Consider the following 27,971-nt stretch of genomic DNA (forward strand, 5'->3'; position numbering starts at 1 on the left):
CTTCCTTCCTTCCTTCCTTCCTTCCTTCCTTCCTTCCTTCCTTCCTTCCTTCCTTCCTTCCTTCCTTCCTTCCTTCCTTCCTTCCTTCCTTCCTTCCTTCCGTCTCTCCCTGCCTCCCTCCCTCTCTTCTCTCCCCCCCACCCCAACTCCCAGACTTGTATCAAAAACAAATTTATTTCTAACTTAGCATAATCTTTCAGCATTAAAGACAAAATCACATCACACAGAATCTGCAGCTACATTTTTTCTCCCATTGAAAAGTTACTTGACCAAATGGGGAGAAAGAGGAAATGCATTCAAAGTATGTCCAAGTGGCCCATTAAGATTATCCTCCATGAGGATATTGGGACTTCCTCTTTATACTGAAGGTGGTGTTATTTATTCATCTATTTCCATGCCAAATTGCATGATTAAAAAAAAAAAAAAAAAAAAAAAAAAAAAAAAAAAAAAAAAAAAAAAAAAAAAAAAAAAAAAAAAAAAAAAAGAGAGAGAGAGAGAGAGAGAAACCCCAAAAGAGAGAGAAACCCAGAAGCTGAGCCTGTGTGCTGAGAGTTCTCAACTCAGCATGCCTTGCTGTATATAGGATAAAATGGAATATTTGACATCAGATGAGCTTGTTTTTCCCTACAAGGATGGTGTTTCTGTGTGAGATCTTCTCAAATCCCTTACATATTATGAAGACAGAAAAGATTATTATCTTAATGCAACCTATCTAGTGCAAAAGAGTTCTTTCTCCCCGCTAATTTAAAGCAAGGGACCGTAGTACTCCTAAAGCTATAGAGAAGCATATTTTCCTCTTGCGGATTATGCTCCCATTTTGCTTGGCCTTTTTTTCTTCTGGTGATATTTTTGCGGGGGTTTTTAGATGTTTTGTTGTCACGGGGAGCTGGCGCCCCAAGTTTGCAGGCCGGTGGCGGGGGCCGGAGCTGAGCCGCATCCCCAGGACAGCGCGGCGGAGGCCGGGGGGGCTCAGCCCCCTTTGCCGGCGGCGAGCGCCCAGCGCGGCCGCGCAGCTCGGGACAAAGCGGGGCGATGCCGGGGCCGCCGCCGCCCGGACAGCCCCGGGGACCCTAGTCCCTCTCAAGGGGCTGCTGCGGCGGGTGGGGAAGAGACAGAAGCGCGGGGCCAGCTGCAGATGGAGGCGGGTCGAGGGATAGGTCAAGGTTAGAAAGAGCCTGCTATTGATCTGGCTTTGAACGCGAGACAGGGAGAGCAGAGAGACTAAAGGGGGAGCTGTGAGACAAGACATTAACAGCTTTCAGTGCTAATGATCACAAGTGCCAGACAGGGGAGGAAAGAGAAGACTGAGAAATCACTTTGGATTTTTTTTTTTTTTTTTTTTTCCCCTCTATTGGGATGTATTTTGGGAGGAGGAGGAGGCAGGCTGGGGGCTCAACCCCCGAAGCCTTGCCCGCAGCCGGGCGGGGTCTTGCGGCGGCCCCGCTGCCCCGGGCAGCCGGGGAGTCCGCCTGGTCAATCATTGCCGGCCCTTATCTCCCGCTCTCGGTGCCCACTGGAAGACACTGGTTAATCAACAGATGATGGCCAGTAACTTCCCGATAAGCCGCGCTCCCAAGGGGTGCAGCTTCCTGCAGCTCGCCCAAGAACGGCGGCGGCCGGACTTTGCACCCCACAGCGGCCCCGCGGCCGCAGCCCCGCGGCGTGGCCTGGGGACGGGCCGCGCTGAGCGCAGCGGCACAGCCACACAAAGCGTCTCGACCTCGCCAGCCGCCAGCAGAGAGGCACCAAGGCGGGGAGAGGGGCGCGGGCAACTCCATCCCCGCTGATCGGTCCGGGCCTCTGCCCGCGGGGGCGGAGGTCAGCGAGATGAGGGAGCTTCTTCTCCCCCCCAGCTCCCCCGCCGTGGTGCCGCATCCTTTTACCCCGCCTCGGACACGGCAGCCCGGCGGGGCAGGACTGGGGGCTCGCCCTCGGGGCCCCGGGGCCGTGGACCAGTCCCTCCCGCCCAGCGGCGGGGCCCCTGCCATCGCCACTGTCATTTTCCTTTGCGGGACCCCCCCAGGAGAACCCAAGCACACAGGGCGAACAATCGCAGCAGTTTTAAGCGCCCGTTGATGGTCTCGGATGTGTTTGTCGAGCGTTAGTAGAGGCGGAGGGCCGAGCGCGGGCGCGGAGGGCAGCGCCGGGCTGGCCCGGGGCCGCCGGCCGGGGCTGGCGTGCCCGCCGCCCTCGGCGCTCGCCGGGCCGGGCTGCGGGGTCCGGCAGCGCCGCAACGAGAGCTGTGAGCGGGCGGGCGGGCGGGCGTGGGGAGGGAGAGGCAGATTTGCTGGAGGAGGCGAGAGCGATGCTGTTTAGCCAAATACTTCTGAAAGCTGATTAAGGGCACCGAGATGAGTTTTGGTCCCTTCAAGACTCTCGTACGGCTTAATACGAAAACCCGCTCATTTAACGTGGAAAATGACAGGAGTGCAGCGCGGGTGTCCAAGTAGGCTCCGGGTGCAGGCTGGTTCCTTGGTTTTCTGCTCCATCTGCCTCCGAGCCCCAGGCCTCCCCTCTCCCCGTTCCCCTCGCCCTGGCCAGACCTGGTGCTGAAAAGCTGTTTGCACCGAACTGTTTACTTGTCGGGGGAGGAGGAAGAGAGAGAAACAATTTCAGGAGATGAGTAGGGAGAGCGGAGGTAGAGGGGAAAAAGTTGGTTTCCAAGACTCTTCCAAGTTAAAAACGGACGCAGTAGTGGGCATTTACCTGCGCGTGAAATAGGAGGACAAGTGCACTGGGATGCAGTTCCTGGGAACTCGGCGTCTCTCCGTTCGCGGCTGAGACTTAATTTCTCCAAGGAAAAATAGTATCTGCCAGGATTTTGAGGGAAGGGGGGTTGGGGGGTGGGAGAAGGTCGGAGCGTGTGTGCGTGTGCGGATCGGGTGTGCGCGCGTGTCCCGCTACCATCGCACTTCGGGTAGGGAGAGAGGAGGGGGGGAAAAATCCCTCTCCCCAGCCCACACAGATATTCGTGTTGTTGTAAAACTGTTTGAAAGAAACGCAGGCGGAAAGCGCTCGCCGCCGAGATGCTGCGGCGGCGCCCGGAGGGAAGGAAGAGCGGCCCGAGACCCCATGGGAGCCTCGGCTCCCGGGCGCGGACGGCGGGAGCGTGACCCGGCGCCGAGCCCGGGCGGCGGAGAGCGGCGGCCGCGACGAGCAGCGGCCCGGCGGCGGCACTGGCGGGCAGCGCGGCACGGGCGGGCAGTGCCGCCGCCTCTCCCCGCGCCCCCCGCGGGCCCCGGCAGCCTCCCCCGCCCGAGCCGCCCCCGCTGCGGCCGGCGCCGGGCTCGGGGAAGTTTGGCCGCGCGTGAGGATGCGGATTTGTTCCTTTCCCCCTCTCTCTCCCTGGCCGCCGGCGCTCCGCGTCCTGAAGGCTGCGCTGCACAAAGCCCGGAGCGGCGGCGAGCCCTGCGTGTGCCGGAGCTGGCGTGTGTGCGGTGTGTGTGCGTGTGCGGTGTGTGCGGTGTGTGCGAGTGGCGTTTCTTGTTCTCTTGCAGGGTACAATGTTAAAAAGCCACCGCTAGTCGCCCCCAGTGCTCCTACTCTCTGGGTCTTTTTGTCTCTAGTGCAGATTAAACGTCACGTCCGCACTTGAACTTGAATTTTATCCCATTGTACAGAGGCAGCCCCAGCCATAGAGAGACAGAGCGCTCCCAGAGAACCAGGACTCCGCCATCTTCACATTGCAATATATAATAGTAATAGCCAGCACCAGCCCAGCTGCACTGGGGGCTTCCTTCCTTCCAGTCCCAGTGCCAGGCGAGGGGGGAAGAGTGCAAAGTGGTGCAGGAGCACTGGCAATCCAAAAGCACCAGGGCAAAGCAGTGCCACTTGAACTGGGAAAGAGGAGACACAGTTTCGGCTACCCCTTTTCAAAAAAATTCTCTCTCTATATCTACCCAGCAAGGGTCAATCTCTGAGAAACATTTTTTGGCGATTTTTTTTTTTTTTTTTTTTTTTTTTTTTTTTTTTTTGGTGGGGGCTATCCCAATTCTAGTACTTTTCTTCTTTTTTTCTACATTTTTAGATTTTTTCTTTTTTCTTTCCTTTTTTTTTCTTTCTTTTTTTTTTTATTTTTTTGTTTTTTCCATTTTTTACTTTTTTTCCTTTTTTTTTTTTTTTTTTTTTTTTTTTTTTTTTTTTTTACCCTCCTGGTGGAAAAGCGCACTTGCCAATTTGCCAAGCACTCTGGAAAGAGGGAAAGAGAAAAGTGTCACTGGCGGTGCATATCCTCCTAAGTTCAAGAAGAGATCTGGAAGTCCAAGTGGCAGAAGCAGTGGAGAAAAGGCAGTGTGTGAAAGAGAAAGAGAAAAAGAGCGAGAAAGCTTTTCCTGATGATGATGATGATTTTTAATTGAGAGGGAATCCCATCCAGTGCACCACAGCAGCAACAAAAAGGAAGCTTTTTTTCGTTTTTGATTTTTTTTGAAAGAAGAACTCGATAAAGAAGAGGAAGAATAAAGAGGAAAAAAAAAGAGGAGGAGGATCGGCCCCCAGCACATCCCCCCAAACCAGTGCAGCTCTCCAGGCGATGCCAGTGTAAATGCCAGGGCAATGTCCCGTCGCAAGCAGGGAAACCCGCAGCACTTGTCACAAAGAGAGATTATCACACGTAAGTTTGAACTTGGAACCAGACCTAGCCGAAATCGAGAAGCAAAATTAGGGAAGGGGAGGAAGCGGTTGTGGAGGGGGGGGGGGTGTGGGGGGGAAACTCCAGGAGCAACCAAAGCTGGTAAATGACTTCAGAGAGAGGGAGAGGAGAAGGGAATTAAAGAGGGGAGGGGGGTGTGTGGCTGGGGGGATGGGCTGGGGGTGGAGGGGGGGAGAAGCCCGAAGTTTGCTGTGCGTTTTTGCAGCGGTGCGGAGGTGAGGCGGGCAGGCAGGCGGGAGGGCAGGCGGCGTGGAGCGGGGAAGGAGCTGCCGGCGGGCAGAGCGCGGCGTGGGGCTGCGGGGGGCTCTCCCGGGGAGCGGCTGCGTGTGCGGGGTGCGGCAGAGCGGGGAGCGCCGCTCCGGGCCGAGCCGGGCCGGGCCGGGCCGGGCCACCCCGCCGGGGCTCTGCCGCTGGCCAGCGGCCCCGCTCCTCGTTCTTTGCTTCGGGGGCAGTACGGAGCGGTGGGAAAAGTTGGCCGAGAGCCTTGCCTCGGCGTGACAGCCGGGCCGCGGAGGGGGGGAGGAGAATCAAGGTGGGCAGCAAGGGAGGGAGACGCGGAACGGCCGGGGGGACTTAGCGGGAAGCACATGGAGACTGTGGGGCCGGCGGCGGCGGGGCCGAGCCCCGCGGCGCTGGAGCTGGGGCAGGTAGACGGCCAGCTGCGCCCTGCCCGCCCCAGGTGCATCGCCGGAGGGGGAAAAGAACTCTCCTCCGAAGCGCGGGGCAAGGCAGAACCGGCTCGGCTGGGGCTAGAGGCAGGGCAGGGGCTGCCGAGGGGCCGGGTGCAGGCTGGAGTGTCTGTCGGTGGCGGGGAAAGCCGAGGCGGGGACCGGGGATGGAGGGCTCGAAATGCGGGCCGGGCAGCGGCACCGGCTCGCCTGGGGGGCAGGAGTGGAGGCTGCACTTTGCTGAAGCTCCCACTGTAAGTGAAAATACACACATATCCTCCCCCCCTGCCTGCCCACCCCCCCCCCCCCAAAAAAAAAAAAAAAAAAAGAATGAAAAAAATAAAAGGGGGGGAGGGAAGGAGTCATCCTCCCTCCCCCCAGCACTAGAATCCCCCTCCTTCCCGTTCCCACCCCTAAAGCTGAAGGGAGAGGGGCGAGTGCCTGCAGGCAGAGTAGGGGGCAGGTTCCCGAGCGGGTTCCCCGCTCCGCCGCTCCCGTCCCCGGGGGCTTGTGCGGCGAGGGGAGGGGAAACGTGGGGGCGCCTCCCGGGGCGTGTGGCCCTCGGCGCTCCGCGCTGCTCCGACGCCCCCGGGGCACGGAGAGTTCAGGGGGATCCTCATTTCCCTCCTAAAGCATAGGACAAGTTTTGGGGGGTGGTAAGAAAATTCTCGGCACGCACCCGGCAAGCCCGGTCGGACCCCTGCCCCCCCCCTCCCCCCCCCCCCCCCCCAGACGAGTCCGCAAGTTGCTGTGCTGCGGGGGGCGGCGGCTCGCACGGAGCTCAGCCCCGGGCTGAGCCTGAGCCGCGGCGGATCCGAATATTTATGTTGAGATTTTAAAAAATTTAAATAAATAAATAAAATATTTCCCCGGCTTCTCTCCCCTCCCATGAAAGCCAAGAATAGGAGCCATCTGCCAGGAGCATTTGGTGCTTGCGAGCTCTTCTCTTTCTTTGTTACCGGTGATAAATTTCTGTTTGTAAGATTTCCTTGGGAATCGAGATATATATGTGTATATAATTTTTTCACCTCTGCTGGGATTTTCTTTTCATAGCGGAGGGCTGTTTGGGGATGGTTTGAGTTCTGAAATATAAATTTCTTTCGCTGTTTCTGTATTCCTTTTTTCCCCCCCATATATATATATATACATATATGCATATTTTTTAATGTGCATCTTTATTTTTTAAAAAGTCCCCCCCACCCTCACCGCATCAGCTGGTGGAAGCTTGATGAAGATGCATCTGGTATTCAGCTTTTTCTTGGGGGGGGGGGGCTGTTTTTTAATTCATTGTTATTTTGGAGTCAGATTTACATCACCATAAAAGGTGGATTTCCCCCTTCCTCAACTCCCTCCCCGTCGTTAATTGCATTTTTTATTTTAACCATCCGGATTGGAAAATGTCTTACCCTTTTTGTTGGTGGCTTCTTGTCCACCCCCCCACCTCCTTTCTGTTTTTTGAAAATTTTCTTTTTAAAGGAAAAAGCATCAACAGCCACTTAAATCACCTAGTGTAATTTCTGCCACTTGTTTTCTGTTTCACTTGCGAGGAGATGTGGGGTGTTGAAAGGGGGTGTGCGGAAAATCTGTTTTGTTGCGCACGTCTGAATTTGTTTCAATGGGTGAAACATTTCTTTTTTAGCTGCTGTTGCTGCTTGGGGTGGGGGGAAGGGGGGTGGAGAAGAGAGCCAGGTAGGTTTATTATTCCAATTTGATCTCCTTTTCTGATCGCTGTACTTGAAGGTAAATAATGAGGCAGGAGAGTATTCAAAGGTGCCGAGGAGCTGCGTGTACAATGGGGTTTAGCGGGAAGGCTGGGGGAGGAATGGAGAGCAGAGCAGTACGAGCTTCCCTCCCTCCCCTCTTGTATTTATCTATCTCTCCATCCTGAGGAAGCTGGCGGAGAAATCAGACTGCATACTGAACAGTGGCAGAAAAAAAAATGAAGGTATCCAGGGGAGGAGGTGGTGGGAGGCGGGGGAGCGGGGGGGAGCTGCGTCGGGCTGGGGTTGGGGCTGGGGAGCAGGAGCAGGAGCGCAGGCATTTCAGCGCACAGGTCTGAGCCTCAGCTGCAGGCTTGCAGGAGAGGGGGTCGCGGTCTCTGCACTCCTTGGGAAGTGTCATTCGTGGGGGAAAAGCATCCAGGCAGTGTCCACTCTAAAGGGGAGTTTGGAAAGTAGTGGGCAAACAGAATAGGAAACCAAAGCACTTACAACAAAATAGAGTCAATTCCAAGCCAAACCCCCAAAGCCAGGATGAATTGATACTGTTTTCAGAAATCTTGCTTTTTTGTCGTGTTTAGCTTGGGCTTTTTTCTCCCTGTCTCCCTTTTTGGCATCTGTCAGGGGAGCTGCATTTCACGATGGATTGGAGGTCTCTGCCAGGCAAGGAAAGAGATGGGGAGAGAGATGGGGAGAGAGATGGAGAAAAGGATTTTCTGACACTGTTCAGCTGGAGTTTATTTGGTTTCATGCACTTAGTGTTTGGAGAAACAGTTAGATCCTGAGTGTAAGACAAACAAACTCAAAAAGGAGACAAAGTGTAATGTAGCTGTGCTCCAGAGTTGCAGCATCTCATTAATACAGTGGTTTTTAAGACTGCAAACCGGAGTGGCCTGCCTGTCCTTGCCAGGCTCACCCAGGCAGCCTTGTAACAATGTATGTGCAGGACAGAAAAAAAAAAGAGGTGAAACACATGGAGAGAAAAGAGCAACTCTGGACCTTTCTTCACTGATGGTGAGCAGAGCAAACTTGGTAGCCAAGCTCATGTAAATGGGTGGACAATGCAAAAGAACTGATTATGTACAGAAGAGGAGGCTGAAGTGTTGAGCTGTTCTGTGCAAAGAAATGTTATTTTGGTTCGGTTCAAATTGCTGATTTTTCAGCTTAAGATCTTCCATTTTTAACTTAAGAGATCTGTTTTCAAACTAGCCCTGCATTTTGCATTTGAAGGAAATGTGAAAGGCAGAGCATGTGAAAAGCTCGCTGGTCGCAGTTTTGCAGAAAGCGGCAAAGCAAGAACACTTCTGTAGAGCAGCAGCAAAGATTGAAAGGGAAAGGCACAGGAAAATCATACAATTCCAGGCAATGAACCAGGTTTCCCAAGGCAAGTCTTCAATACCTGGTCAACAGGTTTCCTAGGAAGAGCAATAATTTCCTGTATCACTTTGTTTTGTACGTAGTCATTAAAAACCATAAAAAAAAAAATCCTATGTTTTTTTTGCATGTCAAAGTTTTGCAAATTGCTCCAAGGAGCTTCTCTTAAAATGCATTTAGATTTAGTGCAATTAACACACTTTCCCTGCAGAACAAAACCCACACCAATGTAATCAACTCTAATACAAAGAGAATGTAAGCTGTGACTGAAGAATTAGAGAGGAAATTACTATTATTTTAAGGATGGATGACTTTTTCATAATACCTGCATGGCTGTGCACAGAAAAGCTTAACGTGTTTTTAAAAGACATTACATATGTTTACTTTAAATAGGATGGGGGAAAAAAGGTTTTATGCTCTCGACTTCCAGGTTGTCTTTCATTTGAATACATTTGTATTGGACTTACAAGATAAATAAATAATAATAAAAAAAATACTGGCACATTTTCATAGTTTCTGCTCTTTAAAATATATTTTTTAAACTGGTGCAGAGTAACTAGGTTGTGGCTGTGGGTTGTTCTGTCCTTTTTGGTTGATGTGTCTGGTGGCTTAAATAGATATACAGTGGGTGAGAAACCATTTTGCAGGTTTTTTTTTCTGGTCGGCAGATGCAGAGCATATTTTGTCAGGCTTATTTAAATACTGAGAAATAAAACTCTTCAAGATTTTACAAACTGGCCGCCTTTAAAAGGAATGGTCGGAGCTCTTGTTTTACACAAAATGTGTGTTTCTCTGCAGAACACAGGGTTGTCTTGTGGTATATTTGGCAATAATTATGACTTAGAGAAGCGTGCGCTCGAAGAAGTAGTACAAATTTTTGATATAATTTGTAGACTCTGGTTGACTTCAGCTACACTTCCAAGGGCTGGGCTCACTGCGAGCAAACCTCTCTGCTTCAAAAACGCCTCGCACACGACGTTAGCTTGTCTCCCGCACTTCCTACCTGGATCTCTTCGCTCTTTGTGTTGTTTGTTGACGGAAAATACTTCCCAAAATAAACTTCGCCGGCTGCCGGAGCCTGCCGCGCGTCCCGGCCGCCAGTGGCGGGGGTTGGCGACTAGGGGGAGCTCCCAGCCCGTGCGATGGCCGCGCCGGCTCCGCCGCGGGACGCGCGGGATGCGCCGCCGGAGCCCGCGCCGCCGCGCCCGGCGCGCACCGTGCCGCCAAATGTGCTCGGCGTAAAGTTGTAGTATCGATTTTCATGCGAAGATCCATATAGAGCTAGGCGAGAGGGAAAGAGAGAGAGAGAGAGAGAGAGGCTGACAGCGAGACAAATCTATTTTTAACTTAATCGCGGCTGATTAATTGACTCGGGCGGACAGGAGTTTTTAATTAAAATTAGTTTTTAACGGTGCTTTTTATTGTCAGCAGACAATGTTTAAATTCTCAATTTGTTGTTGCCAGATAGTGATGGGGGTAATGATACCTGCACGTGAGTGAGCTCCTGCGTGGCGGGAAGCGGGGGGAACCCGCGGAGATCCATGTGTTTGTTCCAGTGGATGTGAAAACACAGAGTGAAGAAGCCGGAGCTGTAGGACTAGATGTGTGCAGCAACAAAGCAGACACGCATGTACAGAAATTGGCTTCGATTACATATCAGAAAGCCACATGTACTCCTGCCGAGAGGATTTGATATGAGATAGTTTACCGTACTTTGATCCTCAGGTCCTTAGAGCAAACTATCCATAGTGCCTGCAAATGAAAATAAGCATTCTCTTTTCTTTTCTAGAGAAATAAACGCAAAATCGCATCTGTCATGTAGAAGTTGCTGCTGAGCAGCTCACACGCTTTCCCAACAGGCTTGTGCTGTTCCCTGCTGCAGTCGGCTTGCGTGTCGTGGACAGACTTTAGCAGGACGCTTTCCTCCCCAAACGTATAATTTAGTGGCCTACACACGAGAAGATTTGGATATCTGTTTCACCCATCCTGAGAAGTCCATCGAGTTACAGCACTATTAACACAGCAGAAACGTCTTCTTATTTTTAGGGTGCAATATGTGCATGGAGCTTAACCTGTGACAGGAAAGAGTGCTTTATTCTAACCTTCAAGAGAAGTAAATTAGGCCAGACAAAGGATCAGGGCTGTCATCAGCTGTACAAAAACCCTTCACTCTTGGGTAGAGAGGACCAGTAATTTATCTGATGATTTCTCTACTTCATTTAATGTTTGAATTGAGCTAGTTGGAAGCATATAGACAGCAGCCAGCTAATTTGACAGACTGGTAAGCTGAAGAGCACAGTGCCTGGGCCATTGCTGATGCTAGTGTTGCACAGCCGTGGGGAAAACCTTCCTTTCTCCCCTCCCAAAACCTCCGACTTCACTTACTGTGGCTTTCCTTCCATTGCATGACTGTTAACTTTTATCAAGAGAAACAGCTACCCCTCTCTCCTACTCCACTTTCTCTGCCCACCAAGCACACACACACATCCACGCTCCCCTTCCTCTCGCTCCCTTCTCTGCCTCCCACCCTTCCCACTCCCTCAGGTCAAAGCCTGGTGGAAAAGCTTCCCTGCAGAAACCTGTTACCCCAAAATGCCTCTCAGCCTCCTTGCCAGAGCGTTTCCTCCTCTTTGGTGGCAGTTCGGTTTCTCTAGGGTTGCAGTGCAGTTTTTGGTTGAATTTAGTCTCCCTTCGGTACTGTCCAGAGAAAGCATGTGGAAAAATAAAGAGTGGCTGGGGTTTACCCACATGCTTTAGTGTTAGCAATGTCACTAAAGCACTTAGTGAAGCACCAGCATTGTCTGTAGACAGCTTTGTATGTATGTATCTTTTTAATGAGAGAGGGAAAAGGCATCAATAACTGCATGCATTGATAAATGCGTGATTCATTCAGCTGCTCCTACTATAGCACCTTCCTCCTCGGTGTTTATTTACTTTTTAAAAATGTATCTGGGCAGGCTGCACACCATTTCTCGGCACTCAGTTGCAGCCTCAGAGGCTCCTGAACACCAGTTAAATTTTCTTGCTCTCTGCCTTCCTTTTCAAAAAGCTGTTGCTTGCTCAGTACTGCAGACCCTTGCTGGAGCTTTAAGTAGCAGCTTATTGCTTATTTCTTTTCTTTCTTACCCATTTTTTTTTTTTTTTAAGGATATATAAAAAATGCCTAAAGCAGGCTATTCAAAAACAAATTAAAGTAGAGGGACACACTTCATGCATTGCAGGCACGCGCCAGTAGAAGGGGGTTAGAAGAATATAATCATTTTACTGGCAAAAGTGACACCAGATCGGGGATTTGATTAATGGTGCAGCATTCACAGGGACTTAGTTCTGTATTTTTGACATATGCAAGTCTTTTTTGTAGTTGCCTCAGTGCAAGAAATTCCGTTTTGTTTTTTTCCTGGAGCAGCTGATAATTTGTGTGTGTGCTGGATATGCCCAAGGTACTTTCCAAAGACTAAGCACTAGACAGCACTGTACAAAAAAGGAATCCAAAGTTAAGGGAGAGGAAAAAAACATACTGGTTTACTTAACTTTTTTATGACCCTTTTACTAAGCCACTGGAAGAAGCCATAAATTCGCTGAATGTTATAATGAGTATGCTTCTATGAAAGTAAAAAAAAAAAAAAAAAAAAAAAAAAGCTGAAGAAAATCATATATAAGCAACAGTGTGCCACAAACAAATGCAAAATGCAGTCTTTTTTGAGTCTGATATTTAAGAGAAGAACAGAGCTGCTGTGTGTTTAATACATGCTCAGAACTAATTACTTAATTTTGATCATGCTTTTTAAATCCTGGGTAAGAATCCCTGCTTCCAGTATTCTTTTCTATGCCAGTTGAAAGCCTGTACCCAAATACCGCTCCTTCTCCTTTTGTGGCACCGAGCACTCCTTTCTCTCCTTGGTTGTCGTTTAGTTTTAAATAAAACAAATGTATTCACTGGGGAACAAAGAATGCTTTTATATCACATCATCACATCCCATTTTATCTGCAGAGATTTACAGCTTCTGCAGTCTATAGAAGAGGCTATACATTTTCTGCTTTCAAAAGCAGTAAATATTTTTTTATGAATGTGTAGTTAAGAGACACACTACTCCCTTCTGAAACACTGTACACAGTTTCTGAAGAAATAACATCTGACAAGTGTCGGAGATTTGTGCAGATTCTTGGACATTCTTGTCTTTTGTCCTGTTTGGGTCCGGCACGGTAACTGACTCGTTTTCCCTCTTCTTTTCCCTAAATCCTGACGTGTTGACTGTCTCTTCGTGGCAGTGCTTGGGCTTGTTCTGTCTCAGGTGCGTACGGAGGTTTAAACTGCTTTCTGAGAGATCCGGTCCGCTGCAAAAGGTGTCTGAGGTGCCAGCGCCGCAGCGCAGTCCTTCACCTCGCAGCCCTGCGCGGGCGCTGAAGGGTCGGAGCGGCCGGGTCACCCCGGGCACCCCCTCTGCTCGGCCGCGTCCCGGTGCCCTTGAGGCGCCAGCGGGGGCGGCTCCACGGAGCGCAGCGGGGTCCCGGCACCTGCCGCGCTGAGCAGCCGGCACCTGGGGGCCCGGACGGCGGCGGCTCTGCGGCTGCACCGGGGCCACGCTCGCACCGAGCGGCGCAGCCTCGCCCGCCGCCGCTCCGGAGCCTTTGTGCGCTCCGCACGTGCCGGAGAGTCGCCGGGAAAGTGAGGCAGAGTGCGGTCCCCTGTGCTTCGGGGGCTTCTCCGTCTTTCGGCGAACCCGGCCTCAGACCTATATTTAGGAGATAATTAAATGCCGCAAACAATTGTTTCGCAGTCTTCGGAAAAATTAAGAATTGGTGGCAGATAGTGGTGCCTCGTACCGCTGAGTGTGATGCTGATGCGATATAAGTAGGCGTAATCTCCGCTCTGCACCTTGCGGCTGCAGGGAGCTGTTGGGATGCTCTGGAAGCAGGTTATTGATAAACTTTGACGGCAAGGAGCCGCGCTGCCCGCTTTGAGCAGCGTTAGTCTTTGTGCAGCAAGGATCCTGACACCGATCTCGGTGATAACCCAGCCAGAGAGTGTGTGATTCGAGCTATTTCCGTTAAACATGTTGATGTTACGGTAAATGTGACATGTGGGTGTTGATTGAAGGGACATCATTTTCAGGCCTGCTTTGGGCCAACACCCTGAAAAGCAAGTCAGTCCTTTGTGCTCGCTCCCCAACTAGGCTGAGCTCTCTCTGGATGTGCCTTCAAGACAGCAGTGACAGTGTGAGGAGAACGGTGCACTTGACATGCTGCAACACATTTCTAGGCAGTATCCTGTACCTGGCCACCAGGAACTGTGTCCCCATGGTGGACTCTGGGCATCCCCAGCTTGTCCCAGAGAAGGGTGGCCCCTGGAGTAGCCTGTGCCTTGTCCCCCAGGTGGGCACAAGGGCGGTCAGTGGCTGTGTCAGGGTGCTGGGGCAGGCAGGGCACCCAGCAGCACCTTTGCAGTGAAGGTGCTGACAGCACTCACCTTCACCACCCCATTATTGATTTGTGGAGAAACAGCCACATGCAACACTTTGGCCCAACACCAAAACATTTCTTCTGCCCTCTCTGCTTCATTTTGATACTGTAGAACAAGAAAAATAAGGAAGAGAATAGGTTGGCAACTTCTAGATTCCTTCTTACCCTGGCAATAAAAAGACAAGAAAACAAATGATTGCTGTCTGAACCCAGCCTCACCCAAACTCTGTGAACAAGCATCCGTGGTTCTGCCCTTTAAAGTCTTGGAAATTATTTTTAGCAAAACAGTCTTTTCCACTATTAGTGGGTAAGATTTTGAGACAACTGACAGGCCAAAAGTAGTTAGCATGTGCATCCACTTTTATACTGGCCATGAGAGCATTGTTTGCATGGGGCATATATGCTGTAACGATGTCACCATGCTGGAGTAGGAGCGCTGGTGGCTTTGCGACAGTGTCTTTATGGAATTAAGGGTTTTGTCCACTATTTTGGTGTGATAGGCAGCCAGAGACTTTGGAGATGCTGCTTAGAGTCCAGTCAGCAAATGTAACGCTTTTTTAAGTAAAGCAAATGATTCCGATTGTCCGGTTGCATTAATTTCACAAAGCCATCATATAACAACAGTGTCACTCATGTCCCCAAAGATTGCCCGTTGCCAGCTCACTGTGCTCCCTAGGCGGGCAATGCCATGGCAATCCTTTGTGTAGGAATCTCTGGATGTAGGGAAAATACTGGGCACACCTTAACACGCCTGAAAGAACCAGGGCATGAGTCCTGGCTGGAAATAGCTCATTCACTTTTTTTTACTTTTCCCATGCAAGCGACATGAGATGTTTTCCCTTCTCCTATTTTGTGTGGCCTAATTTCTTCTTCCTAAAAAATATAAATTAATTTTAAATAAATACTTGTGAAGAAACACCCTCCTACCTCTAAACCCATCTACCAACAACAGCAATAAAACCACAGAGTTAAATTCAAATAATGTGAAGCGACTAATTTTAAACCCACAGACACAAGCAGAGTCAGAACTTTAGATTGAGACCAGCCTAAATTGCCCCGCTAGTATTAAAGGGATCCTTAAACACCCTAAGATCTTGGCTGTTGTATTAACCAGGCATGACCCGATGCGTTATGGGCTGGACTTGCAGGCTTTTTTCTCTTTCCCTTTGTGGGTTTTAAATCTCTCCTGTAATGTTACTTGAATGTAGGTTTTTAATGGCTTAATTGAGTTGTCAATAGGAAGCCTTTTTTTTTTTTTTTTTTTTTTTTTTTAAATTCCGAGTAAAAAAATAAATGCAAATTGACATGGATAAAATGCATTTGAAGATCTATTCAGTATTTTGTTTTTCATTCTTTTATGTCTATTTTCCATGTTGTGAATAAGGGGATGTAATATAGCTTCTGCATTGTTGGGTGAATAGCTGGTCTCATGATTGATGATTTATTAAGCTCAAATCAGAAATAGAATTGAGTAAAAAAAAAACCCCTTCTGATAGTTTGAAACCCAATTACTACTGATCACGAGGGCTCAGCGTACCAAGAAAACGAAAAGCTGATTTTTGGTGATGTGACGACTGCCAAAATATGAAGGAATACCAGATGTTATTTTAAAAAAGTGCCACTGCAGAGTCCTTGGAAAGAGAGAGTGAGCGAGTGTAAGCGAATAGGCATATGTGGATTTAACTAATATTCAAATGAAGTGTAGAACTGAAAAGAAAGAATTCATAATAGTTTAGCTGTTCAAACCCCCTTCATGTTTCCACATATGCCTGGTCAGGACCCTTATCAATTGCAGTAATTTTGCTATGTTTTCTGAAGAGCACAATCTAAATCACAGGGGGAAAAAAAAAAAAAAAAATTACAAATCCTCACATCAAAAAAGGTAGTAAAATTGAGTTCCATGCTTCTCTTTTTATTTGTTACATATATATAAATGCCAAAATTCAGCCTTTGTAATTTAAGACACAAACTTTAATCAAAAGGCTTTACAGGAACGTTAGTGAAACTAGTAACAAGCATTTTTTGTCTGTGCCATCTTTTATTCTTACGACCCTGTTTCAGTTCCTGTATTCATGTTGTCTTTTTCAGCTCTTTGCCCCATCTCTTGCTTGTGTATCTTCGTGCCTGTGTGTGCCTCTCTGTACAGCTTTTTTAAATATTTTGACACACTGTTCCCCCTTAATAGGAATTCTGGCTACAAATTGTGTACGCATTTCTAAAAGACCCTTTTCACAGTCCTTTTCTTTTGGCTCTAAAATGATGTATATATAATTGGTAATTAAAGGTGCAAGCTCTCTTCAATATAAACAATATTGCTCAATGTTAGATCATTAAAGGGAACTACAGCACTAAATAATTACCTTTTGCATTGTGACACACTGTTCGCAGGTATCCGCTCCCTTCCCAGCAGTGCCTTTTCAGCACAGGGTTATAGTCACATTTTCACTTAGGCAAGGAGACAACTTTTCATGATATAAATTGGTGAATTAATTGCTTAGTATTGTCTTCAAACTCCTTTTAAACTTAGATTAAGGGGAGAAAGGTAATTAATGATTTTCAGAGTGAGTGAGTTGGGAAACATAAGCCTCCTCGTGCCCATCGTTGGCTTCAGCAGAATGGTCCATGCTTGGGCACTTCTCTGGGGTCCCTGTCCTTTTCTGCTGTTGCTGGCGCTGCTGCTGCTGCTCTCCACTTTGCTGTTAGAGAGCTCTGATGCAACTTGTAATACAGCTGGTAGATAAGCTGATCAGTTATTTATTCTGGAAGGCAAAAATAGGAGCGATTCTTTTTCTAAACTACATTTTTTCAAGGCTTAACCATTTTTGTTGCCAGGCAATGCATTCCACCTTCTACCTCTTGCCCCTTTTCTATATGTTTCTTGTTGGTGTTTCTTTTTTTAATTTTTGTTTTTAATTTTTTTTTCAATTGCTGAAGAGTGGGACAGAAATCCTTTTGTTTTCAGAATGGAGAAGATGTCTGAATTATAACATCTGTCTATCACAATCTTACATCTTTGAATATTTGTATTACTTACTTTCCCCAGGAAATCCATGAGGAAACTGCTCGGGCTAATAGGAGACATTTTTCCTCCTATTCCTTTAATCCTGATTCGATTAGAGGTCTCAGTCACTGATTTACATGCTGTTAGTTCCTCTGTTTTGTTCAGCCCAAATCCTATAGTCCTTGCAGAGACAAACCAGCCTTAGGCAAAAGTCAGTGGAAATTTTGCCTGAGTGAAGTCCAAGGTTTGTATAATTTGGCAGCTACAGGGCAGAACCAGAGAAAACAAACCAAAAAAACATATAATGCCCCAGAAATGGATTGTGATCCACAATTATTTTATAGTGTAAAAAATATCTTCTATATACTGATTTCAAAATTACTGGGTTTTATTAATTGTGAAATGAGAAGGTGCGTATTTCCTAGAAACTGATTCAGGTCACTCAGAAATTCTTTCCCAGTCTTTGGGGGTAAAGGTAGGAAATTCAACAGGTCTGTGGACAAGATTTAAACAAAAAACCCCTTTTATTAACCTATAGAGCAATGGCAGGGATTTTTTGGCCTTGGAAAAATAGAGTGGAATATTCCAGGCTCAGCCAATATTCCAGTATGTTAAATAAGTGCTTCATTCCCTTTCCCACTGTATACACTTTTGAAACCCTTTAACTGCTCACGAGACCTTACCGTGCTTATGTTAATCTTGCAAGCATTTTTTTGTAATTTCTTCTAATGGGTGGTCATTTAATCTTGCCGGTAACTCTGTAATGGGACAAGGTGGTACTAATTTTGCATGTCACAGGGAGCTCAGTCCTGCTAGTTTGGTTCATAAAAGCATTCCCTCTCTCTCTGAAAAAGAAGGAAAGAACTTGGGTGCATAAGCTTTCTGGATGGGGCCTTGGCCAGATGGCTGGGAGATGTGGGGGGAATGAGAAGGTGGGATAAAAAGAGAGGAACTATTTCAGAATGTGACTTGGGGCTCAAACGCTTGCAAAATGGTTCTTTGCTGATATCCTTGCAGTGCTGGCAGCAGTGGGAAGGAGCTGTCAAGAAAGCTATGCCAGGTCAGCCTTTCCATTTTGTTTCAGGCAGGCTTGGTTGCAAAATATATTGAAATCATTCTGGGAGAGCGGAAAAGCTGAAAAATAAAAGAAAGATCTAATCAGGCTTGGCTCCTTTGAGGGGGGTGAGGGGAGGCTGGGCCTCTGGTGATGCATCCTTCAGAGTCGGTGAACACTCAAAGCAATCTCTTTCTCTTTTCCCCTCGTCCCTTTCCTCCCTCTTTCTCCTTGTCCATGCAAAGCAGAGGCTGACCATGTGGAACCGGCACTGGCCGACGAGGACGAGAGCCTGGCAATAGCAGACCCAGGCGGCATCGGCATCGCCGCAGGCGGGACAGACCCCGACTTGTTAACCTGTGGACAGTGTCAGATGAACTTCCCGCTGGGAGACATCTTGGTTTTTATAGAGCACAAGAGAAAACAGTGCAATGGCACTGGTGGTGTCTGCTATGAAAAGAGCATGGATAAGAGCAGCCCTCCCCCCTCCTCACGCGCCGAGCTCAGGAAAGTGTCAGAGCCAGTGGAAATCGGGATCCAAGTCACACCCGACGAAGAAGACCGTCTTCTCACGCCTACAAAAGGAATTTGCCCCAAGCAGGAGAACATTGCAGGTACAGCACGTTTTACACTCAATCAGCTTGCCTAGGTAATCTTTTAACTAGAGTCCTCTAGAAAGTGCCATGAAACAGGCTTCAGCAACATGTCTTTATAGGAACTGTCCATCTGGAGGATCCTCTTGGCTCTGCAGGGCTGTCCATCCCCTGTTTAATTCATTGTAGCTATCTGTGCTGCTGCAGAATCGGGCCTCTCAGGCAGCTGGGAGAGCTAAGGGGCAGCCTGTACATCTGGGAAAAAAGCAGAAAGTTGGGGTCAGAAAACATTTCAGGAGCATCCTTAAGCAGGTAGCAGTAGCAGAGGGATAGGGGACTTTGGTGAGGGGCTCAGCTCAGTGCTGTTCCAGATACCCTCTGTCACATGCAGACTCACTGGGGAGGACTGCATCCTGACACTAGTGATGTCAGTGGAAGAATCCTCTTCCCACTGACTGGTAGTGGGAAGAAGATTTTTTTTCGTGAGGGTTAAAGCAGGGTTTCATTAAGTCCTTAATTTTTCCTTCCCTGGGGTAGATGTCAGCTTCCTGGCCTGCGCTGCTGCCTGTGCTGCCTGTCCTGGGTCTCCTTAGATAGCTTGGGTTGGGTGGGCAACACCTCCACTCTCATGCACACCCCAAATAGATCTTCTGAACGAGGATACAAGAACACAGACTGGCTTGGGTGCGCAAATTGCAGGTATTTCTTTATCTAAAACTCCTATGTGGTGAAGTTAACGTTCATTTAGTGGACCTCCCCCGCTCAGACGTGGGCAGGCAGGTGATGATTATCCATCTAGGTGAGGTGGTATGCAGTGGCTCCTGCAGAGTGCCTGGCATGGGGTTGCTTCCATCAAGCAGGGTATTTTCCCTCTGCAGTGGTGAAAAGATGACTCTCCTCCCTGCTAGTGAGCGGGGGTTTTACGTTACACAGCAGGATCTCCCCTCAAACGGCCCTTTTTTGTTCAAACCGACTGCATGCCATACAGAAGACCTGTGACAAATTGTCTTTGCTGCCACTATCCCGATTTCTCTAGGAATTGTCCTATGGGATTAGATCTGACAGGCCAGGATCCCGCCTGTGGTAGAGATGCTCCCATGAGGGGATCCCCAGAAGACTGGTGAGAGGCTCTTATCTTTACAGTTGAAGCTTGAGAGATTTCCGCTTTTAGTGTTGGAGGTCTCTGAGCCAGTCCCCAGCACCTCTGACAGGCTTGGACACCACACCAGTGAGGGTGTGGGCTTTGAAATGCTACAGTCTTCAGACCACCTGTCTTTCAGGACAGGGCACACAGTGCCCATTGACTACTCTGTTTTCTTCTAGGAATATTTTTTTGGGGTGCGGCCACCACCTTGACATGGGGCAGCTGGCAGCTTTGGGAGCATTAGCTGTGGCAGGTCTGTGCTGTAGCACTGTAAACAAGCCTACCTTTAAGGCCTGACCCCATCTTTTCCTCATCCGTTTGCAGCTGTGCATACATTTCTTGGTAGAGACGACTACATCATGGTGTAGCAGATTTGAGGGCTAGATTTCCTTTGCATTTGGCAGGAGCAGAACAGAAGCATTCAGAACTTTCCCTAGTCTGCTGAAGGCTACCTGAGTGGTGCTGAGCACTCCCAATAGCTGTTGATCTCTGTGCAAGCTGATGGTGCTCAGCCCCTTGCAGAGGGTGTGCAGTGCTTAGTAAGGTTGGTTTAGGACAGCTCTGCTGCACTTGCAGTCTGGAGCTTATCTCTTACTAATCTCTGCCCAAGTTCAGTCCACAGTACCCCTATGGTTACAACCAGAGCAGAGGGTGCTGTCCCATCCCAGCTTCTGGAGGTCAGCAACAACAATAACCAAAGCCTTTGCCATGCAGAAAATCTGCCGGGGTAGGAGGTCGTGAAGGGGATGTTCACATGTGGAAAAGGCATAAAAAAAATTAAAAGCCAGTCTGGAGCACCTAATCTCTTTCAGACTAAACTGAATATCAAATGAAAAATATGTAGGAAAGATTTTGAATTGAGAAAAATAAAAGGGTTTATCATTTGATTGGCATTTTCTCAGCAGTGCATGGAGATAGGGACATTCACTAAACAGTGCCGTAATAATACTTTCTCAATTAGGAGCCCAGCTCTGAGATAAAAAGGTGCAGTGTCCTTCCTTATTTTTTTTTAGTAGCAGCGGATAGTTTTCAATAGTAGGATAAAAGCCTCACATTACAGCCATGGAGGGTAGCCATGAAAAACCCACAGAAGTCATTCACTGGAAAGGCTTTAGTGGGATATACCAAACCCCTTATTTATATTTCAATAGAAAGGCTTTCTGCATTAGCCAAGAAAATCAGAATCTGCATTTAACATTAAAGGTATTTCCCAGTGAGCGGCTGTAGAGCATTGTTGTTAGATTTGTTAAAAAAAGAGACTAAATACGATTTCATAAAAGGGAAACTTAATCTCTAAGGCAGCTTTCTCCTACCCTGCCACCCCCTCCCTTTTTTTTTTTTTTTTTTTTTTTTTTTTTTTTTTTTTTTGTAATAATGCAACAGCCTACAGTATTTTTACTTTATATGTGACGAAAGATATTCTTAGCCTTTCTGTACTGCGACAGAAAGAATGAATTTCTTTATTCCACCAAGAAATATGTAAAATAATCCCTTAGAAGTATGGGGAGATATGTTTGTTCAAAGCATTTAAAATGTTATTTTAATCAAAGGCACAAAACACTCTACATGCTGTGTCAGCTAAAGGAGACCATTACATTTTAACAGCAAATCATGTTCTTTTTCCCCCTCCTAGCCAGCCCCCCCTTTGAAACTAACTTTTTTTTTTTATTAAATAAAAAGGAGAAAAAGATTAAAGAATTAAAAAGAAAAAAAAGAAAAAAACTTCAGTGGCTCAAATGTATAAAGTAATTTAATATGGTGGAAGCATTAATTATTTTAGCTTAATTGAATTCTGAGGACTGCAGTAGTTGCATTTTTGTAGACAAGCTCTGTTTATTATTTCTTTGTGTAGATTAACAGTAAAGGAAACATAGATAACTTTCAGTTATTTATTGTAAAATAAACGTGTCAATTCATGTGTAAAGCAAGCTGTTCTTAGATAATTGAGTCTTTATATTTGAAGAGGGAAACCAGAAATCACCCACTCGCCACTCTGGCTCCCTGAAATATGCTGCCACCACTGCTGTCCTCGAAGAGGTTTCAGCTCCTCTCCTTGATCTTGTGTTATTTTTGTAGACCTTCTTATTTGGTCAGAATGATTTGTACAGCCTTCTGTGGTGTGACATAGCCACCAAACCTTACAGCTTCCCGTGGCTGGATGCTCGGAGGGTATGTCAAGAGCTGAGCTTGGCTCTGCCATTGTACCTCACGTAGCTCTGGGTGTGAGGTTATTGAGAAGCAGAAACCGCGCTGAGCATTCATCCTATCACAGGGTGCTCCTGAAGTCTTTCCTCTTCTCTTTCTTTTTGTCTTTTTTTTACTTTCTTGGTTGCTCTTCTTGCCCCAGTCACTGAATGCCTCTTGACCACACAACAGACCTTGTGCTGCTTTGAGGGACACATTGAGTCAGAACTCAGGAGTCCATGAGAATTTTTGTCTATGCAACACAAACCTCTGACAGAAATTTCTATATTCCAGTGGAGACAAAGGCAACTTTGTCTCTGCAATCAGCTTTTAAAGATCTTCTGATAATGAAATTTGTCATCTTTCCCTGACTGGTAACTTGCAAATCCAAATTTTGAAGGTGTTTTCATTTAGTCGCCAATGTCCGTAAGGTGTGTGGTAGCATGTTTGCTGGCACTGGGAGGGTGTGACTTGCTTAGGAGCAGTCTGCCCTGCTAAGGTTTTTTTTTCTTTTTTTCAAATTGGCTGACCTGTTTGAAAATCAGTTCTGCCTCTTGTGTGGTGTGAGGGTGTGATAGTATCGAAGAGATGTACCAGATTGTTGCGCAGCAAAACATAACCAGGCCAATGACTTGGCAAGCAGTTATTGGTCACTGCTTCTTTTATTTTACTGATGGCAGGTATTTTGGAAAAAAATAGACCACTGTTGTATTTTATACCTCTTTTTTATCTTTCACATTTATCAGGTCTTGGGCATAACCAGTTGACCTGTCCTGGCTGAAGAATGGCCTGGGAAGGTGCTCCCACTGTCATTTGACTGATGGTATCACATCGCCTCTCCATGGCCTTGTGGTCTATTTGTTTATTAGCAGGATTCTCTGAAACTACCCAGGTTAAAAAAAAAAACAAAACCAAACAAAAAAACCCCCCCCAAACCCCAAACCAGTCAGCTTGATTTTAATGCTGGGTGGTTTCAAAGAACCCCAGAAAGGAGGAGGGAGCCTCTGTGGGGCAGGCACCACTTGGACCAGACCTTCTTCAGATTCACTGGCAGGCCAGCAGACATATAACAGACAAACATATAACTACAGCAGCAGCAGAAGTTCATTAAGATGGTGAGCTAATTTTTGCAAATATAATGATAGGAAAGGGGGATGATTGGAATTCCTCATTCATCCTGTCCCGGCCACCAATGCTGGACTCCATACATTGTACTAGATGTACATAATGAAAAAAGGCTCCCTGTCAGAGGCAGGATTTAACTGCAACCCTTGCTCCATGAATGTTCATTTCAGGCTTTTGAATGGTAAAACTGCCAGTGAGAGAAACTAAATAACTCGCATGTGCTGGAAGCCAGAGATAAACACCGCTGCAGGTTGCCATGAAATGGGCTATTTGATATATTTAGGATTGTTATTTTTCTCCAAATTAAGATTAGTTAAATCCATGTGTGTTGTGTGAGTGACTGTTAACTCAATGGCATGGATTATCCTTTTTTCAAATCATGACAGCTAATTATTATTGCTGTCTACCCTGAGACATTCGCTTACAATGTACCATTATGGACCCGTGCACCCATATTAACTGCAGGACTCAGACAGCCATCGTGACGCCGTCACACGTGTGGGGAGGGAAACGCTGGCTGAAACAACCCAAGGACTTCAATGGTGACATCAGGCAGGTTGAGAAGAGGCATTCTGAAGCTGAGCAGGCACAGGGTTTGGTGGCTGTCCCCTTCCCAAGGCTGTCATGGCAGCAAGGGCTGCTACCAGAACGTCCCTGGGGTAATGGGTCTTGCAGGAGTGACTTGTGTAAGTGAGGGCAGGAGAAAACAGTGTGCGAAGAAAAAGAGGCTTCTAGAAGTATGTGGTGACAGTGCCTGAGAAACTCAGCTGCAATCCTCTTCATGAGGCTTTTCCAGGCTTGTTTCTTCCCTAGAATTTGCTAGGGTTTTCCTGAGTGCAGAGGAGTTACCTGGTCACCCCCTCCTACTCCTTTGCTGCTTCAGCAGGTATTTAGCCACACGTTTTGCTAATTGGTGTTGCTGAACAGTAAGGGGAGGACTCATGACACAAGGAAGGTGTCAACTGACAGTGCCCTGAGAGTGGGTTAACGAGCAAGTTTCCTGCCCCTGGGACCTTGTTGAGATTCTTGCTGGGGTGTGGAGAGAAAAACAAGCAGGGTGATCTCACCCAGAGCTGTACTTGCACCCAGGGATGGAGGTGGAGGGCATGCTTGGGGAGCTTGGATCTCCTCCGGGGCCAGGGCACCCCCCAGCTCACAGGAGCAGCCTGCAGTGGCAGCTGCCGTCCCCTGGTTTGCTGAGGCTTCAAGCTTGAACAAGGGCTGCTGAAATGCTGATGGCTTAAAGTTTTAAGGCTGCTGGTGGAGGCCAGCATGGGGCTCTCCAAGGAACATGACTGTGCCCCTGTGGGAGATCCTAAGAGAGGGCAGTGTGGAGGGTGCCTGTCAGCACGCCACCCCGACGGCTGCAGCCACAGGGCAACAGTTCCAGCGTCTCACCAAGGCAGCAGCACGGACCCTGCTAACCCCAGCAAGAGTTAAAGGTGAGAAACCTGCGAGTTACAAAACCCTTCCTTCACCTGGCTTGAACTCCACCACACCCTGGGGCCCCACTCCAGCACCCAGCCTGAGGCCACCAACCACCCTCTCCCTTCTGCCACCTCAGCTTGTCCCAGTTGTGTCCTGCCCAGGGTCTGGCCCTGCCAGGCACGAAGGCTTTCCCAGCATCTGTCAGTAAAGAGTGAAATTAAGCTGAGTTTTAAAAGCAGATTAAAAAAATTTAAAAATGCTGAGCATATTATGCCCTTGATTCTTTCTCCCTGCTGGTCTTAGTTTTTTGTTTTGTTCTTCTCACCATCCTGTTTTTAGAAGTTATCTTCTCTGTCCTGTATGTGGTTAGCAGGATTCCCACTGCTGCAGGAGTGGTGGGGGTCCAGTTTACCCTGCTGTGCCCCTGTTTCACGTGGGGCAATTCCCCTGACACCAGCAGGACCGTGCTGGATTGACCTGTTGGCACAAGTGGGGACCCGCCCCTGAGTGCATGGTGTGACATACTGAGAGACAGGAGCTTGCTGCTGTTATTTTCTCCCTCTCTAATCTCTCCTAGTTACAGTCATCTTCAGTTTCATGAGTGACAATGCTGGGTAAAACCTTTCCGACAGAAGTGCCATTTTGCGGGCTGATGAGAGGGGATTTAAGAAGGTCATTCAGTACACACAGCCAGAGTCTTCTTGCTCTGGGGTGAATGCCTGTGAGGAGCCACTCTTTAAGAGCAAAACTTGCTTGTTCGTACAATGTTGGTGCTGCTGTTAGCCTCGCTTTATTCAATGAAGGAACTCTGGACTTACTTAGAGCTAGAACCCTCTAAAAATGTCACCCAACAAAGTGGCTTTTTGCCTTAATTTAATTCCTTTTGTGAAATTACTTGGGCCATGTGTCTAGAAACCGTATGCATATCTGGTTAGTATTAACCATGGAAAGATTGGTAGATTTTTATAGGCAACAGTGACGGTGAATGGAGAAAAAGCACTGTTCAGGCAGCCATTGCTCATTTTTCTTGACAACTTTGTGAGCAACTTCTAAGAGCAAAATAAAAGTAGTGTCCAGCCAGCTTATGGACTGCTTTGTCATTTGTGTGGATGCGACAAATAGTAATACTCTTGTGCTTGGTAAAGTGTTGACTGCAAGAAAGAATTTTTATGTGTTTGCAGGGGAATTTTGGATTGGGATGTTGCTAAAGGAAAGCCAGGTGTGTGGCAGCAGTATGAAAGAGAAAAGCTGTCTCCAACAATATTCTTCTCCAACGGTGGATAAATACATAAAGGCACAGAAATGATTCCTTTGCTTGAGCAGGACAGAAGTGTTGCTGTAGCATGAGGTTCCCTCCCTTCATGTGTTTTCCATAGACTGTTTTTCTTTCTCAGCCAGTGTTTGAACTGTGCTGCCTATACACACAGTGACCAAATCAGCTGTGACATAAAGGTTGAACCTTTCTAGGTTTTTTCTGAGATTGGAACATTTTTCTATCATAACTGGAGAAAAAAAAACAAAAAAAACCAAACCAACCCTGTGAAGTAATCATACTTTTTGTACAAGAAAAGCTTGGATTTCTATGTCATGTCACATAACTTCAAAGGGCATAGATTTGGGGCTGACTTTCAGCATTGGCTTCGATGGCCGAGTGGTAAGATGGGAGCCTGGAGGGTAAGAAAGAGAAGAGAGAGGCCAGGTATAGAAATAAACCCATGTTTCTCAGCAGAAAATCCTAGAAGCCAGGAGAAACTGGGTAACTCGTGTCTTGGGAGATGCGTGTGTTCTCTCCAATGAGAACATCCTTTTCTGCATGGTTTCTTTTCCCCATTCCCTCCCATCCCCCAAATGGTAATTGGTGGGCTGTGCAGTAGAAATGTTATTAGGGGAAAAAAAAAAAAAGAAAAAAAAAAGAAAAGAAAAAAAGAGAAGAAGAAAAACTGGGTGGGTGGGGTATCTAGGGATTTGGTGTCTAAGCTCAGGAGTTAAGCCGGAAATCCCAGAGATGTAATGAAAACAAAACGGACTTTTCACTCGCGCTGTGGCATTCTGGCAGTGAGAACGCTTTCGTGAGCCAATGTTTTCATTGTAGGTTTTCTCGAGAGAAGTAGTGGAAATGAATCGTTAACCCCTTAACAGGAATGAAAGTGGTTGCCGCAGTGTGGAGAGGAGAGCTGTCTTGGCTCCTAGTTGCTGTGTTGCAGAGCTCGGGGGTGTGTGTATGTTTGTGTGTAGTGGGGAAGGTGGGGTAGATACTGCTTGTAAGGAGTTTAATAATGTTAATGGCAGATGTGAAGTGGTTACTTAGTGGTTGTTTTGTTTTTTTTTTTTTTTTCTCTTTGCATATAACGCCTTTGCAGAAAGATTCGAGCGTGATCAGCGTAAACCACCGTTAAGCCCAACAGCTCTTAAACTCGTTGCTTCTTCTGGCGTTTGGTAGCATATTTCTTGAGCGAGAAAAGGGGGACACTGCTCACTGGTCCCTCGGCAGAGTCATAAAAGCTGCAGATGGAAAAGACCTACCAAGTAGCAGATCCCAGTTTTCTTGGAAAGTGGAAGTACAGGATGCGTGTCTGTAGCAGGCATGCTGCGTATATAGTTTTAAATGTCCAGCAGTGTTGGATGGCGTGCAGCCTCACTGGAGTCAGCCCCTTCTTTAAAATTAAGGGATTTTGGAGAGGAAGAGAGCTGGGAGTGATTAATCTAATTTACCTTAACAGCCACTTTTGGTGACAGGATTTTGTACACTTGTCCTCCATGCTGTGATTAGGATGCATCTTATTTCACCATTTTATTTCACCTTTTGATCACTGCTGGCACTTACCCTTTTTCTCTCTCCATTCTCTCGTTAGGGTATTTTATCCACGTGTATTCTTGCAAGCGCTGCAGAGCATCAGCCCCTCTGCTCTAGCTAAAGAGCATCTCATCTACCCTTTAGCATCTTGGAAGAGCAATTAAAATCATTATAGACCTTCTCCAGCTGCCCTAGATCCCCCAGTCCAGCCCTTGCATGCAGGCTGTGGGACTCTCGGTACTGTGCAGACTTTGGATGTAATTGCATAGCTGCTGCAAAGAGCTGTTATGCAGCTGACCTTGCTCAGCGCATCTGGCCTCTGAATAGATGTTTGCCTTCTTTCTTCCCACTTTGACAGCTCCCCCCCTCTGCACTCCAGCCCCTCACTCTGCTCCAGCCCGCTCCTTGTCTGCTCATGCCGGGAAAGCACAGCGGCAGCAAGGTATTTGTGACTGAAACTGCCTTGGCAGTGAGGAGAACTTGAGGAAAGCATCAGTTCTCCTGCACCCCCCTGTTTGAAGAGGGAAAAAATAAGAAAAGAAAGAGATCCTGTTGGATGAATGATGGTTTTACATGTTTTTTATACCACACTGCTTTTGTAATGGTCATTTAAACAAGGTGGACTAGTGGGGGAGGAGAGGACAAGATGAGACTGCAGACAAGGATTAAACAGCCCTCTTCCTCTCTTAAGACATTTATTATTTTCAGAGACAAACCTGTAGTCAGCTAATGTAACTGTAAAAGTCTCCGCTGAGTTATTGCGGAGGTGCTCTGAAG

General features: G+C 47.5%; 1 protein-coding gene across 4 annotated transcripts in view; it reads left to right on the forward strand.

Annotated features, from left to right (window-relative positions):
* Window positions 1-4,528: 4,528 nt before the first annotated feature.
* The window catches only part of BCL11B (BCL11 transcription factor B), a 91,777-nt gene continuing 68,334 nt past the window's right edge, over window positions 4,529-27,971 (forward strand). For 2 of the 4 annotated variants that reach the window (XM_040067641.1, XM_040067643.1), the window contains exons 1-2: window positions 4,555-4,612; window positions 18,172-18,540. In XM_040067641.1, coding sequence (XP_039923575.1) covers window positions 4,555-4,612; window positions 18,172-18,540 — 427 coding nt within the window. Of the gene's footprint in view, window positions 4,613-18,171; window positions 18,541-27,971 lie in introns of all 4 variants that reach the window. The other 2 variants (XM_040067642.1, XM_040067639.1) reach the window with 2 other exon arrangements.

The sequence above is a fragment of the Hirundo rustica genome, chromosome 6, assembly GCF_015227805.2.
Source record: "Hirundo rustica isolate bHirRus1 chromosome 6, bHirRus1.pri.v3, whole genome shotgun sequence".
NCBI classification, from domain to species: Eukaryota; Metazoa; Chordata; class Aves; order Passeriformes; family Hirundinidae; genus Hirundo; species Hirundo rustica.